Source organism: Chiroxiphia lanceolata, chromosome 7 (assembly GCF_009829145.1).
Source record: "Chiroxiphia lanceolata isolate bChiLan1 chromosome 7, bChiLan1.pri, whole genome shotgun sequence".
In the NCBI taxonomy this organism is placed as follows: Eukaryota; Metazoa; Chordata; class Aves; order Passeriformes; family Pipridae; genus Chiroxiphia; species Chiroxiphia lanceolata.
In genome coordinates, this window is record NC_045643.1 from 19,906,008 (window position 1) to 19,920,060 (window position 14,053).

At 39.5% G+C, this 14,053-nt stretch overlaps 1 protein-coding gene across 7 annotated transcripts in view; it reads left to right on the forward strand.

Annotated features, from left to right (window-relative positions):
- ABCB11 (ATP binding cassette subfamily B member 11) overlaps positions 1–14,053 on the forward strand; it is a 49,462-nt gene that overhangs the window by 27,341 nt on the left and 8,068 nt on the right. For 4 of the 7 annotated variants that reach the window (XM_032692658.1, XM_032692659.1, XM_032692660.1 and 1 more), the window contains 14 exons: positions 382–585; positions 1,889–2,059; positions 2,410–2,611; positions 3,357–3,435; positions 4,366–4,501; positions 6,033–6,191; positions 7,490–7,594; positions 7,702–7,863; positions 9,671–9,874; positions 10,497–10,738; positions 10,848–11,004; positions 11,777–11,974; positions 12,755–12,961; positions 13,679–13,825. In XM_032692658.1, the coding sequence (XP_032548549.1) occupies positions 382–585; positions 1,889–2,059; positions 2,410–2,611; positions 3,357–3,435; positions 4,366–4,501; positions 6,033–6,191; positions 7,490–7,594; positions 7,702–7,863; positions 9,671–9,874; positions 10,497–10,738; positions 10,848–11,004; positions 11,777–11,974; positions 12,755–12,961; positions 13,679–13,825 (2,373 nt within the window). Of the gene's footprint in view, positions 1–381; positions 586–1,888; positions 2,060–2,409; positions 2,623–3,350; positions 3,436–4,365; positions 4,502–6,032; positions 6,192–7,489; positions 7,595–7,701; positions 7,864–9,670; positions 9,875–10,496; positions 10,739–10,847; positions 11,005–11,776; positions 11,975–12,754; positions 12,962–13,678; positions 13,826–14,053 lie in introns of those variants that run through there. The other 3 variants (XM_032692665.1, XM_032692664.1, XM_032692663.1) reach the window with 3 other exon arrangements.

Genomic DNA, 14,053 nt, shown 5'->3' on the forward strand with positions numbered 1-14,053 from the left:
TTTGTTTCCTTCTTTTTTAAAAATTTATTTTTTTAAATGAGCAAAATATCCTCCTGTGCATTTCTTTTATTTAAATGTATAAAAGACAAAGAACTGAGTTTTTGTAAACATATAATCATAATTTTCGTCATTACTTTTCACCTGGTTTTGTTTCTGAGGCCAAGCAAAAATGGAAATGAAATCAAAGAGCACAACTCCTAGAGCCAATACTACTGACACTGCATTGCCTTCTTCTGTGTATGCAAGCTGATTTTTATGCTGGTCATGGAAACAAAGCATCACAAACCCTTCATTTCCTTGTCTTTCTTTGTCTCTGAACTGGAGGAGATAATTTCCTTTTTTTTCTTAAATTCATGTCTGTGTTTTAATTGGCTTCTGTAGGTTACCCTGGATGGCCATGACATTCGTTCCCTGAATATCCAGTGGCTGCGCTCACAGATTGGCATTGTTGAACAAGAGCCAGTGCTCTTTGCCACCACCATTGCAGAGAACATTCGCTATGGTCGGGATGAGGCTACCATGGAAGACATAATCAAAGCAGCCAAACAGGCCAATGCTTACAATTTCATCATGGACTTACCACAGGTATGCTCTGCCTTGTAAAGTGTTTGGCACAATTTGATGAAAAAATAGAGAATCCTTTTGTCCCTCCCCCTCTGCAGCAATTTGTGCTCAGGTGGAAGGGCAGAAGATTAATATACATAGTAGGCAGCAACCTTTCCTTTGACTACAGTTAATTAGGTCTTATTATATGCATGTCTTCAAGTTAAAAAAACCCAACAAACAGCAACCCCCCCCCCAAAAAAAACCAACCTCAATCATATGCACAACACTCAATATCATGGTAATAATTATAGCATGATTTAAAAATATGTATTTTTCATGGTATGTAGATTTGTTTCTGCTCAGGCCAAAAGCAATGCAGAGCCCAGCCTCTCAGTAGCCAGCATATGTTGTAGAAGATGCTCACAACCTAATAATCTGTACTTATGCTCACAACCTAATAATCTGTACTTATGCTCACAACCTAATAATCTCCTTGTACGAGCTTTGTAAACTAGCTGGAGGTTCCCTCTTCTCCAGTTCCTTCCCTTACGATGACAGGGCTTCAATAATTCCTCCTTAAAAAGCCCATATTGAATAGTACTGGACTGTCTACTTTTCTAGAATGTTATTTTGCCAAGTAACTTCTGAGAATGACATGATACAACAGTCAATGTTATTGATGGGATTCGAGTACCATTAACAGTCAGTACATACTTTTTATCCTTCATCTATGCATCTCCAGGCTTCCAGGAAACTATTCATAGAAAGGCTCTTTAAAGGCCCATGTTTATTTCCTGGAAATGGAGAAATAAAAGAGATTTAGCTCTAGGTAAATATAATTATCCTGTCTCTCAGTATGCCAGGCTTTACATGTTTGTTTAATTCACTACCTGAACCCAATGCGACCAGAATGTGATGTCCATGAATCACAGACACAGTGTCCGTGAGTCACGGGTCATCAGCAGACAAATCCAGCTCTGTGGAAAGTTTGCTTCTGAGTCATCTGAGGGAAAGTGGGTGGGTGATTCCTCTCCATTTCAGCTTTTGCTCATATAGTTGTTTTGAATTAAGCCAGAACCTTTCACCTTTTTACCAGTGCATACTTTTGGCTTGGGGTTGGAAGCTCAGTTCAGGCAAAATGATGTTGTACATTATGAAGAAAATTATTTCACCAGTTGTCCTTTGAATATGCTGCGCTAACAATGGTTTTGTCTTTCAAAGACAATAATTTTTTTAAAGTACTCCAAGGACAGATCTGAGACACATTTTACCAATATCTTCACCAGAAGCCTAACAGACCTTTTGGTTATCTGTTTCATTTTCATGTTTCTCCTTCACACAGAAATTTGACACTCATGTTGGAGAGGGTGGAAGCCAGATGAGTGGAGGTCAAAAACAGAGGATAGCTATTGCTCGAGCTTTGGTGCGAAACCCCAAAATCCTGCTACTGGATATGGCTACGTCAGCACTCGATAATGAAAGTGAAGCTATTGTCCAAGAAGCACTTCATAAGGTTTGCTATAGTATAGCAAAAATCAGACTTGAAAGGACAGAAATTATTTTTAATATACTCTGCAGAGAGTGTTGCTGAATTTCAACAAATCAGTGAGAAGCTCTGCTTAATAACTGTTTCGTATGCACAAGTGGAACCTTGATATTATTGACAGAGAATAATTTTTGCTTACTTTGGGACACTGACAGAAATCTATAGCTCTCTTTGCTCTGTGGGCTATGGATGGAGCTTAAATCAAAGTCAGCTGGAACTACTCCTGTTAATTTGACCAGACATTAGATTCCATGGCTCAGGTTCCAAGCATTTCCATGTGCTGTCCTGGGAACAAGACTGTTGTTGTTTCCCGCCAGGCTCGCCTTGGCCGCACAGCGATCTCGATAGCTCACCGCCTGTCAACCGTCAAAGCCGCCGACGTCATCGTGGGGTTTGAGCACGGAAGGGCTGTAGAGCGAGGAACTCATGAGGAACTCTTGAAGAGGAAAGGGGTTTATTTCATGTTGGTGACCTTGCAAAGCAAAGGAGACCCAGCACCTACTACAGAAGAAACAGAAAGTAAACATTTTGTTTTCTTTTATAGAATTAGGTAAAAATCCACAGAATGGATTTTTTTAAGTATCTAAAATATTTTAAGTATTTTTTTTTTATAAGGACTAATTGTTTCTTTTTTTTCTTCTACTTTTATGGCTGAATTTTATCATTCATAGAAGTAACACATTGATAGTCCTGGCCAAAGTGTTTTTGCTGCATATGCACTGAATGACCTTCCTAATATAGATCTACCCCGAAATAGTAGTCCTGACCTTCAATACCCATCATTTTATAGCTCCATTGTGTGCCAACAGTCCAGTCCTATTGCATTTGAAATTCAAGCAAATTACAGAGTATGCTGAAACCACTCTATTTGTTTTGCTAGAGGCAGATTTGAATCAAAGCTTCTGGAAATTAAGGTCTAATAGAATGATCTCTTGTATTTTTGTGAAATGTCATACATTGGATATTATTATCTTAAAATAAGAGAGAAATTATGGAGTTCAAACAGAGAAAAAGCCTTTGGCAGTCACATCTCAAGTGAGATGGTCCTTGGGCTAAAATTTGGTCAAATTCATCCTGTTGAATACAAATATAAACCTTGTGATACATGTAGGTTGAGTAGCATGGTTGTATTACATTCTTTGCCTTCTACAAGGTATTCCATTTATGACTTGGAGACACTGCACTTTTTTGCAGAACCACAGTGAACTTAGGTTGTATTCAATTTTAGGACTAACTGGAGAGCTCTATATACTATATTTTGCAGCAGCAGAGGATGATGTGGTTGAGCCAACTCTTGAGAAAGTCCAGTCATTCAGCAGAGGAAGCTATCGGGCCAGTTTGAGGTGAGTCTTAAAAATGTGTTTCCAGATCTCTGTGGTTCATCCTACTATTCCAAAATACCAATAGTGCTAATAAATGACTTTTCTGTATGCTGCATAAAAGAGGGTTGAAGGACTGCAAGCATTTTACTGAGATAGAGTTCACTTGGAAAGAAATAGCTTGAGTATTAATGTTACTGATTGAACTCCATGGATAAATAGCAAGGCTCTTAATTTTGCTCCTCTTTCTATCCATAGTACTTTCTCTCCAATTTTGATTTACTGTGTTAATGTTCTGTTTTTATTATTGCTAACATACAGCCACATTTGTAATATCTAATGCACTTGCAGTCCAGTCCCTTGAAAAATGACTTGCTGTGCAATTACTTGGGAAATCAATGCAATCTACAAGGACATTTTTATCATGGCTTCTGCTTGATGGAAGTTAAAGCATTTTACAAGCCAGACTGCCTTGTAGTTAGATGCTTATTATTTCTTTCAGGCAAGCCCATGTCAGACATATGCAAATAAATACATGTCCTACATTACAGAGTTATGTTTTATCAGAGATAGAGATGAGTTGTTTCAACATCCTGTTTTTCTGGATTGAATTACTGATAGTGGTAATGGTGGTTTGAATTGGTGTCTTAACTTGCCCAAATATAGTAGGACACACCACAATTTTACTCAACAAATACAGAGTGCGTGGTGTATTTAAGACAATGTCTGAGTGGTGTGAGTGGAATATGATTTTGAAAATTATTTGCCCCTGTTGTGAGATATTTTTTCCTCAAGAAGTCGAAAGACCATAGAAGAGAAAGAAAAGGTCTGTGGGAATCTGACTAATTACTTCAGTGCATCCTGATTTAGTTGATATAAAAACTGTACCTGCTTTGCAAGCAAGTATTGTGTTACTGAGCTGTGAAGAACAGGCCATTTGTGTCCTCTTTGCAGAGCTTCACTTCGGGAGCGCTCGAGATCTCAGCTCTCTAATATGGTCCCTGAGCCTCCATTATCTATAGGAGGAGATCATGCAGAGTCTACGTATCTTACGTCTTCTTATGGAGAAGATGATGGGAAAGCAGAAAAGGTCAGGTTCAATAGCTTATTAAGAAATTTTCAACCAATCAGATTATATCCCTTGGTAATGATCACCTATAGATAGGTGCCTGTGTTGTAGGAGTTGATGGCAGGTGTTTTCTTGGCTTGATCCTCTTCTCTGCTTAAACAAAACCACAGCTTCAATTCTTATTTCTGTGTAAACCCTAGGCTGCATTTTGATGTCTGTTATGCTTATTGGTCCATACAAAATCTCCAGCAGAGCATGACTTATTGGTAAATTGATACATGTTGTAGATTTAGTTGAGAAACATATTCATAAAAGCTGAATTAACTGACAAAAAGCAAACTGCTTGGTCTGTGAAATGTAATAGCCACTCAGTGATACAAATGGCACTGCTTCTTGTTCAATAAAGAGTAAATTCACTTTCTTCTCAAAATCATCCAGGGACTTGAGCAGAGAGACCCCCTCACTGCAACTAACCCAGAGTCCTTTTGCTGTCAGTGTCCTGCAATCAGCTGGCGTAGAAAATGAAGGCAGCAGGCCTTAAAATTACACAGAATATGCAGGAATATACACAGTGGGTTTCCAAATTGCTTATGAAGCTCTCTGCACCAATTTTCATGGCTGCAGTTGTTCAGTGCAGAGAACAGCAGTGGGAAGTCACTGTTCTTGCTATTGCTAAGCCAATTCTGTGGATAAATAGAGTGCTTTAGTGCTGTCACTGTGTCACTAGCTCAGAAGCAAGAGAAAATACAAGATGCTTGCTTCCACCCACTCCTCCTTGCCTCCTTTCCAACAGAGAAGTCTTCACAGTGTCTCTTTTGTCTGGGCATTTCTAGTTGTATGAACTGAGGGACATGAGCAGGGCTGAGCATGTAAGTGTTACAAAAATTCTGCAAATATCAAACTGCAGGACAAGTTATAATTTGATGATGAATATTCTGCATTTACTGGGCATAATTATGGGAATTCAACATATAGTCTGAGGATGTTTCACAGAAGGGAGTCATACTTAGCATGTATAAAGCCTGAATCCGGCTATCACTGTGAGATCTCTCGTTTTAATTATATCACATACCTCTTAATTTGATGCAGAGTCTGATCAGTGTGTTCATCCACAATACTTAAAAAGTAATATTTAAGAAGATTTAATGAGTGACACAAAAAGCTGCTTGTGAGGAAGAAATTTAGGTTTTGCACCAGACCTCATCTGGAGGTAGATAAAAGGAAACATCTTGAGTTTCAGTGACAGAAAATCTTAAACCGGTTGCAAATAACCTCTTCAGTTGGAATCATTAGAGCTCCACAAGGCATGAATCTCTCTCTTTTTCTCCAGGGTCAGTAAAGGTAGTCATTTATGTAACCCTCTTGTGACTCATCAGGCCTACAAAAGAACTCCAGAGAGCAGCCGTCTTTCCCCCTCCTGTACAAAGCTAGAGCAGCTGTTTGGGCATGAGATGGTCATTTAACAAACTAGGCTAACTATTTGATCTCACTGTCAAAGGGAGAGCATCACTGGGGGAATGCATTCACTTCATAAATCCAACCTGTTTTTTAGGAATCTGTTGTGGAGGAAGACGCCAAGCCTGTATCATTTACCAGAATTTTGAAATACAATGCCTCTGAATGGCCATACCTGGTGCTTGGATCTCTGGCAGCAGCTATGAATGGAGCAGTCAATCCACTCTATGCTTTGTTATTCAGTCAGATTCTTGGGGTATGTTATAGTAACATTTTAATGTGTATTTTAGCTCTGAAGCAGAGAATGAGAAAGGCTGCAAGAAAAAGCAATCCATGGTGAACATGAGCAAAGTCCAACATCTGTGGTTTATTATTAATAAATTTAAAATATTTCTACCTGGTGTCAAGGCAGTCAGGCAGGTACAATATGCATCCGCTTTTAAATCTGTCTGAATATCTGCAATGTTGTTGTGTCAAACATCTGGACTTGTACTCTGGGACAAATAGGCTGGGGAATCTCCACAGCTGTTAAGTAAAAGGATACATTAAGCTGAACCTGCCCTAAAAGTTTTCAGAAATTAATCCCAAAAGTCAATGAAGAAGTGGATAATCCTGGATATGTACCTTTTGAACAAATTTCTCAGTAGTTTCTTCTTACTTGTGCTTTCGTTCTCCTTGTGGAATTGTCTCAGAGTATGGGAAATGGATCCTTTCCAGTGAAACTCAACCAGAAGATATGCTCTGACTGCAACAAGCAGAAATAGTTCAGATAAACAGCTTCAGATTGATACACTGACCTACATATCAACTGCTCTGACTGAAAGGAATTGCTAAAGGATGGCTACTTAGATTTGGACCACTACTTCAGCAACAGCCAATAACATTGGCAGGTGTTGAAAAAGAACAGATATTAAGAGTGAGAGAAGACCGCTGTGGAGGCTGGTGCTGAATGGGGTGAAGGGGCTATACTTTAAGCACTAATGCTTTTTCTCAAGTGCCCAGCAGTAAGTGAATGGCTTGTATCCACACTCCAGAAGTAAAAGACACTTGGTTCCTCTTGGAGCCTACTTATGGTAATTATAGCATCTGTTAATGTGCAGGAAGTCATGCTGAGGTGTAATTACTTACCCAGACTTTATTTTGTACAGCCCAATAAGTTGCAATGGCATAGACCACAGAGGAGGTGAGATGCTGCTGTACTGTTGCTTTGCTGCTATGCTATTTATTTCATGGCAATTCTCTGGTTATCAGTGTTTAGAGTAAGGGGTGATTGGTTAGTTATAACTGGGAATGGGCCACAAGTCATAGTAGTGTTTGCAGACACTGAGTGTCATAAACTTGTTGTTCAACAGGAGAAAACCCCATTATGTTTTAACCCAAGGTCACCTTAGAAAAATAAAGAATGGTGCCTTTGCAGTGGGTGAGGGAGAGCTCTGTGTTCTGGCTTTGGTTCTAGGGTGGGCTTCTGCACTTGGCAATAGGGAGTCAAGAACAAACTTCACACACAGAAAAACTAACACTTCTAATACAATGTCACCATTTTTTTTTTCAAAGACCTTCTCCATTCTTGATGAAGAAGAACAAAATACCCAGATCAATGGTGTCTGTGTGCTCTTTGTCTTGGTGGGAGTTCTTTCATTTTTCACACAGTTTCTACAGGTAATAGCAGTCCAATATACTTAAATTTTGTTTCTGAACCCTTACTCTGTGGGTATCTCTTTCTTACAGTATTTATATTTGTTCTCATCTCATTTGTATCACCCCAGGGATACACCTTTGCCAAGTCTGGTGAGCTGCTTACAAGGCGCTTAAGGAAAATTGGCTTCCAGGCTATGCTGGGGCAAGACATTGGCTGGTTTGATGACCGGAAGAACAGCCCTGGGGCTTTGACTACAAGACTTGCAACAGATGCCTCACAGGTCCAAGGGGTAAGACCTGGTAGCTTATGAATTATTTTACTGTTAAGCACTGATTTTCAATGTGCCTGTTTTGGCACATTGTTACAGAAATTATCTAGAGTGGAACCAGCCTGGTCAGTGTAGATCAGTCCTTGGTCACCCAATTAAGCTATTTCTATTTATCATAGACTATCAGTGTGGAACTATTATAGTGGTATTTCCTAAAAGCACCAATAGGGTCACAATTTACGACCCATTATTCCTGTCTGGATTTTTTTTTTTTCCTGGAAATGAATTAGCTTTTTGCCACAATGCTTCAGTGTTTATTTCCAAAACATGTCAAACTAGTATTTTAGTGACATTGATCACTAACCATGTTTTCCAGTGTTCAGCGTGGTATTGTGTATGCTGTGGAAGTTTCAATTTAAACTGAGAGCCCACTTGAAAAAACATTTTGCAATACTGGCTGATATTCCAGCCAGGAATCCTGCAGCCAGTTTCAGTGTTTGGGAAAATGAAACACTAAGTTCATGCATAGTGTTCCTTAGTGGATGAAGGTTAAACCATGTTGAGCTATAACTGTTATATATATATCCTATCTGGATTGATCCTTTGATTAGTGTGAGTCAGATGCCATTTTACCTGGCTCCAACGCAAGCAATTTTCTAGAAAGAAAGAAAGAGATGTACAGATTTCTTTGTTACAAAAACTGTCCTGTTTCAACTTGACTGAACATGGTAGGTTAGTTTTGAAAAACTGTTAATGAGGGTTTTAATAATGTAAAAGACAAATGAGAGAAGAGGTTTCCAAAACCCCTGTCAGCAGCAATTTCTACAGAATCAGAGAAACTAGCTGCAAACCTTACAGGCACTTACAGGGCATATTTTAATTGAAATAAATAAACCTGTAAAACACTGAGTGAACCATATAATAGCCTCCTAATAGATAGTTTTGTTCAAAGCATATGCAGAGTAGTGGGCAGAGCAGTGGGGCACAGCCATCCAATCCACAGCTTGGAATGGGGGAACAGAGCTACCTGGGCAGCAGTGCCCTCCACCTTTCCCTGACTGACACAGACCTTGCTGCAGGTCAGAGAACAGATGATAAAGCATTTTGTGCTGCAAGTTCACATCCTGCAAATGGATTTGACCGAAAGTCATCAAGGATATCAAATGTACATTTTTATTCTAATACATAGCAGCATAGTTCCTATCTAAGGCTGCTGTTTACTGCTATGAAAGTAACTTTTAAGTAAACAAATCAAATTTATTAAAAAGAATAGTGTTGTTGAAGTGCATAAGGAGAAGATGAATGCATTCAACAAAGGTGATGTCAAAGCTATATTTAAAATTTTTCCTTAATGAAGGAAAGATAGGCAGAAATGCAGCTTTGTTTCATGCTTTTTCAGTGATGTTTCTTACTGATTTTAGCACAGCTGAGGCTTTGTTACAAAAGGGTCCTGTTTATTATTTATATAGAGATGGTAAATGTGAGGACTAAACAGTGTATTCAGATGAGTGATTCCTCAGGGAACCAAGGGAACTAATTTCAATAACTAGATTATCTCTCTCACAATCAGTAGAAATAATATTCTGAACTCTCAATAGAAAATTTGGTGGATGAAAGGAATATTGAGCACTTGCAGGCTTCCTCTTGATACAATTAATTGGAAACAGACTATCCAAACTGGCTAAATTTCAGTGCAGTCAGCAGCTCTTAGTGCCTTATGATATTTTAATGTAATTTAGAGTTTTCTAAAGTTTTATAGGAAAATTTATTTTAAGGTTGTTGAAGTTACTATTGGAGTATGTCAGTCATCTCTTTCTTTTCTTCGAAGGCAACTGGATCACAGATAGGAATGATTGTCAATTCCTTGACTAACATTGGTGTGGCCATGATCATTTCTTTCTACTTCAGCTGGAAACTGACCTTAGTTATATTGTGTTTCCTGCCATTTTTGGCCTTATCTGGAGCTCTGCAGGCTAAAATGCTGACGGGATTTGCCTCACAGGACAAGAAAGCATTGGAAGCTACTGGACGGGTAATGCTGTTTAAAAGACTAATTCATATTTGCAGTCATGGGTAGTTGAAAAATCGGTCATTTGGAATCCTCAGTAATTCAAATGTAAACTGGCAATGTTTTGCAAATAAGGTGCAATATTTCAGCTTGTCAAACCATTGAAACGCTGTTGGGAACTCCCTAACTGCAAAAGCAGTTGCTGCATGGAGTGTGACTGACCTTTCAGAAGTGATTGGACTGAAGTGGTAGACACAGATCTCTTAGTAGTTTGGTTCACCTTTCCTAATGTTAGGAATAACAGTGTTCCTAAAAACATTTTTCCTTTTGTGGATGTCGCATTTATTCACATTATGTGAAATAAATCACAAGTGAGAGCATGTGCCCGATTCCCTCAGTGCACTTACAGTAACTCAGCTCCAGTGGAGCACGCAGAGCATTGCTATTGAGGATGTCAGTAGATAATTGCTTGTAGGAAAGGTTCTTTTTAGGCTGGCTGATATTTGGGCCAGTCTGTATCATGTTTGAATGAATTTATATATTGCAATAGTGTCCTGTGTTCATGCATTTGTGAAAGCACACTCAACTTTTTCCAAGCAAAAATTTGGAGCTTTTACCCGTTTTTTTTTTTCTTTTTCTCCTCCAGATTGCCAGTGAAGCTGTCTCTAACATCAGGACTGTAGCTGGGATAGGAAAAGAGAAAATGTTTATCAACAATTTTGAGAAGCACCTGGATATGCCCTATAGAGCTGCAATCAAAAAAGCACATGTTTATGGGCTCTGCTTTGGCTTTGCCCAGAGCATAGTGTTCATTGCCAACTCTGTCTCCTACAGATACGGGGGGTTTCTAGTTGACTCCGAAGGACTCCATTACAGCTTTGTGTTCAGGTGAGAGCCTGCTTGGAGCCACAAACAGGTCTCCAGAAGTGCTGGGCTTGGTCTAGTGTTCAGTTTCCTGATGGCTTCCCAAGAATGACCATGTCCCCCTTCCCCACAGGGTGATCTCTGCTATAGTCACCAGTGGAACTGCTTTGGGAAGAGCTTCTTCCTATACCCCAAACTATGCCAAAGCCAAAACATCTGCTGCACGCTTTTTCCAGCTGGTCGATCGGCTTCCTAAAATCAGTGTTTACAGTGAAAAAGGGGAAAAATGGGTAAGAGTGGAGATGAGTAATTTGTGATATCATTCAGCTCAATATAAGCGTGGAAGTTGCACTAATGATTCAGGAGTCAATGAGGATCACTGCTTTACAAGAAGGTTGTGCTGGTTGTATAATTGTTACTTGTCTTTGCTCTTTTAGAAGCAGTGAGCTCTGTACTAGGCAGCAAGAGTAGTATAAAGTGGGCCATTAGGAATTTGGCATGTAAAATACCTGTACATTGAAATGGAACAGATTTGGATGACTCACAGAATAACAAGTTTTTATTTCCTGCTCTACAGTTCATGCACAAACCTGACTATCACTGAATTACAATGGATGCTTTTTCCATTCACATCAAACTAGTGGGGGTGTTCATGAGGAGGCAAAGCATCACTGAGTCAGACAAAATGAAAATGCTCAATTTCTGGTGCATTGAAAAGTCAGACCCAGAAAATTCAAATTGTTTATTTTATACAGAGTGTCTGTATTAAAATTAAAAACTTACCCTTTTGCAAGGCAATCCCATCAATTGATGGCTCTGACCAGTGCCATGTGGGGAAGTACAAGCAGAGAAATAGTGTTATGACTAATAGCTTCATGTCTAGGACAGCTACTCCAGTGTGGTTTTTATCCCTTTTCCTCAGCTAATTTCACAAGCATGAATGTCGTATTTTAAACAAGAGATGCCAGAATGGTATCTGAAGAAGACTTATTTTGTACCTTACAACTCTCAGTTTTGAGCTTTAGGTCATTGTAACATCTTTCTCTCTCTTTTTTTCACCAGGAGGATTTCAAGGGAAGCGTTGAATTTCTTAGTTGTAAATTCACATACCCTTCTCGGCCTGATATTCAGGTTCTGAAAGGACTCTCTATCGCTGTTAAGCCTGGACAGACCTTAGCATTTGTTGGAAGTAGTGGTTGTGGTAAGAGCACCAGTGTCCAGCTTCTGGAGCGTTTCTATGACCCTGACAAAGGAAGTGTGGTAAGAAAAGAAAACATGGTTTCTGTGCTGTTGTTTTCAGCACTGCTCTAGGGCCCTTCTGCCTGTGTCCTCCTGTGCAGCCTAACAGTGGTGGCGTGTACATGTGCAGGTTGGGGCTTTGGCTCCTTCTCAAACAGATATGGACTGTTTGGACAGTTCCCAAATATCATCTCAGATGTATTCAGGCAAGATAAGAGAACTACAAGCCTCAGGTGCACTCATGCATTATGTACCCTATAGGCTTTTGCCTTTGTAGCTCCTGTATGAAACATATAATGTGTGCTGTATGTTGTGGGAGTACAAGCAAAAATCAAGTCTAAATGGAGCAACAAAGAGCCTGGAACATCCCTAAATATGCAGCCTCTTTGCAGGTTGAATTTGTCTAGATTTAACTTGATTACTGATAGCTTAGTAAGCTTTTATATATTTTCCTAATGTAAATACCCATCTAGATTGATTTCTCTTTCTTTGGAAAAAATCCTTGTGGTGGTCTCAATGTCAGGAAGGCAATAAAGCATGTGCCTAACCTCAAGCAATTAGATAGTTCACTATGACTTAATATTGAGCAAATGGTCTAACATTTGGCTGAATGAAAGCCATAACACAAAATACACATCATACACAAAGGACAAATATAAGCAATTCTTCTAATCACTTTAAATCAGTTGTGTTTGCATTTTAATAATATGGTTCAACCATTTAGTTTTGCTATAAACTATTTGGGTGTAGCAGGCTGTTGTTTCCTAATGATGTTTCAAGTTTTCTCCCATTTCCTTATAGTTAATAGATGGACACGACTCTAAGAACATAAACGTACAGTTTCTTAGATCAAAAATTGGAATAGTGTCACAGGAGCCTGTGCTATTTGACTGCAGCATTGCTGATAATATCAAATATGGCAGTAACATGAAAGAGGTGACCATGGAAAAAGTCATAGAAGCATCCCAGAAGGCTCAACTGCATGATTTTGTCATGTCCTTGCCTAATGTAAGTACCTGTGAGGCCTTGGCTGTGGAACTACAGACAGGCTGTTCAGTGCTTATGCAGTGGGGGTTGCTCCAAACCCAGTTAAAGTTGCTACACACGTACACCTTTTATGTCCTTTTACAGCTGTAGGAGCAAAGAGGGTGCCATGACCATGCCTTATGTTCCTGAGACTGTGGTTGTGAGGTGCTACTGGCTTCTTACGCAGTAGGCAAATATATAAATTTTGTTCTCAGCTGTGAGAGATTTGCCTTGTGACTAGGGCATGATATTTAGAAAAAAGTATTTGAAGCTGGCTGCTTATGTCCACTTAAGAAGTATTTAAATGCACTGAAATCATATCAACATAAATCAGAAGAACATTAAAGATGCGGATACAATTTAGGCACCCAAACAAAACAAGCTCTGAAATCACTCTTAGCATCTTCTCCCGAGTCTAGGGCATGGGATTTCTTTTTGCCTCAGACAAATCAGCCAGCATCTTGCTGTCACAGTTTTCTTTCAGGCTCATCACTGTGCTGCCTGGGCCTCTGAGCACGTGCAGGCAAAGCATGGCTTGGAAACCTCTCCTCAGACATGCAGTGTTTCTGCATCCCTGGCTTCTGTAAGGAGGCAGCTGTGGTCAGCATTCTTGCCTCTCTCCTCCTGCTCTTCCTTCAGGCTGTGTACTGCTGTGTTGGCTTACAACTGAATAAAATCTTCCTTTTGTATATTTTTCAGAAATATGAAACTAATGTTGGGGCACAAGGATCCCAGCTGTCTCGTGGGCAAAAGCAACGCATTGCCATAGCGAGGGCCATCATCCGAGATCCTAAAATTTTATTACTGGATGAAGCTACCTCTGCCTTAGACACGGAAAGCGAAAAGGTAGATGTGCAGTGATGAGCAATAGGGGAAAGTTAATACAATGGCTTATGGTGTAGAAAGCCTTTCTGTTCTATAGAGACATCCCAACATACTCCACTACAGGACCGCACATTATTCCATATTGTGAATACAGCACTTCCATCTTTAATGATCTTTCCAAAAGATGCAGGAGGCACAGCTATAAAAAAAAGTAGTCAGCTCCAAGGGCTCCTAAACTGTCCATAAGAG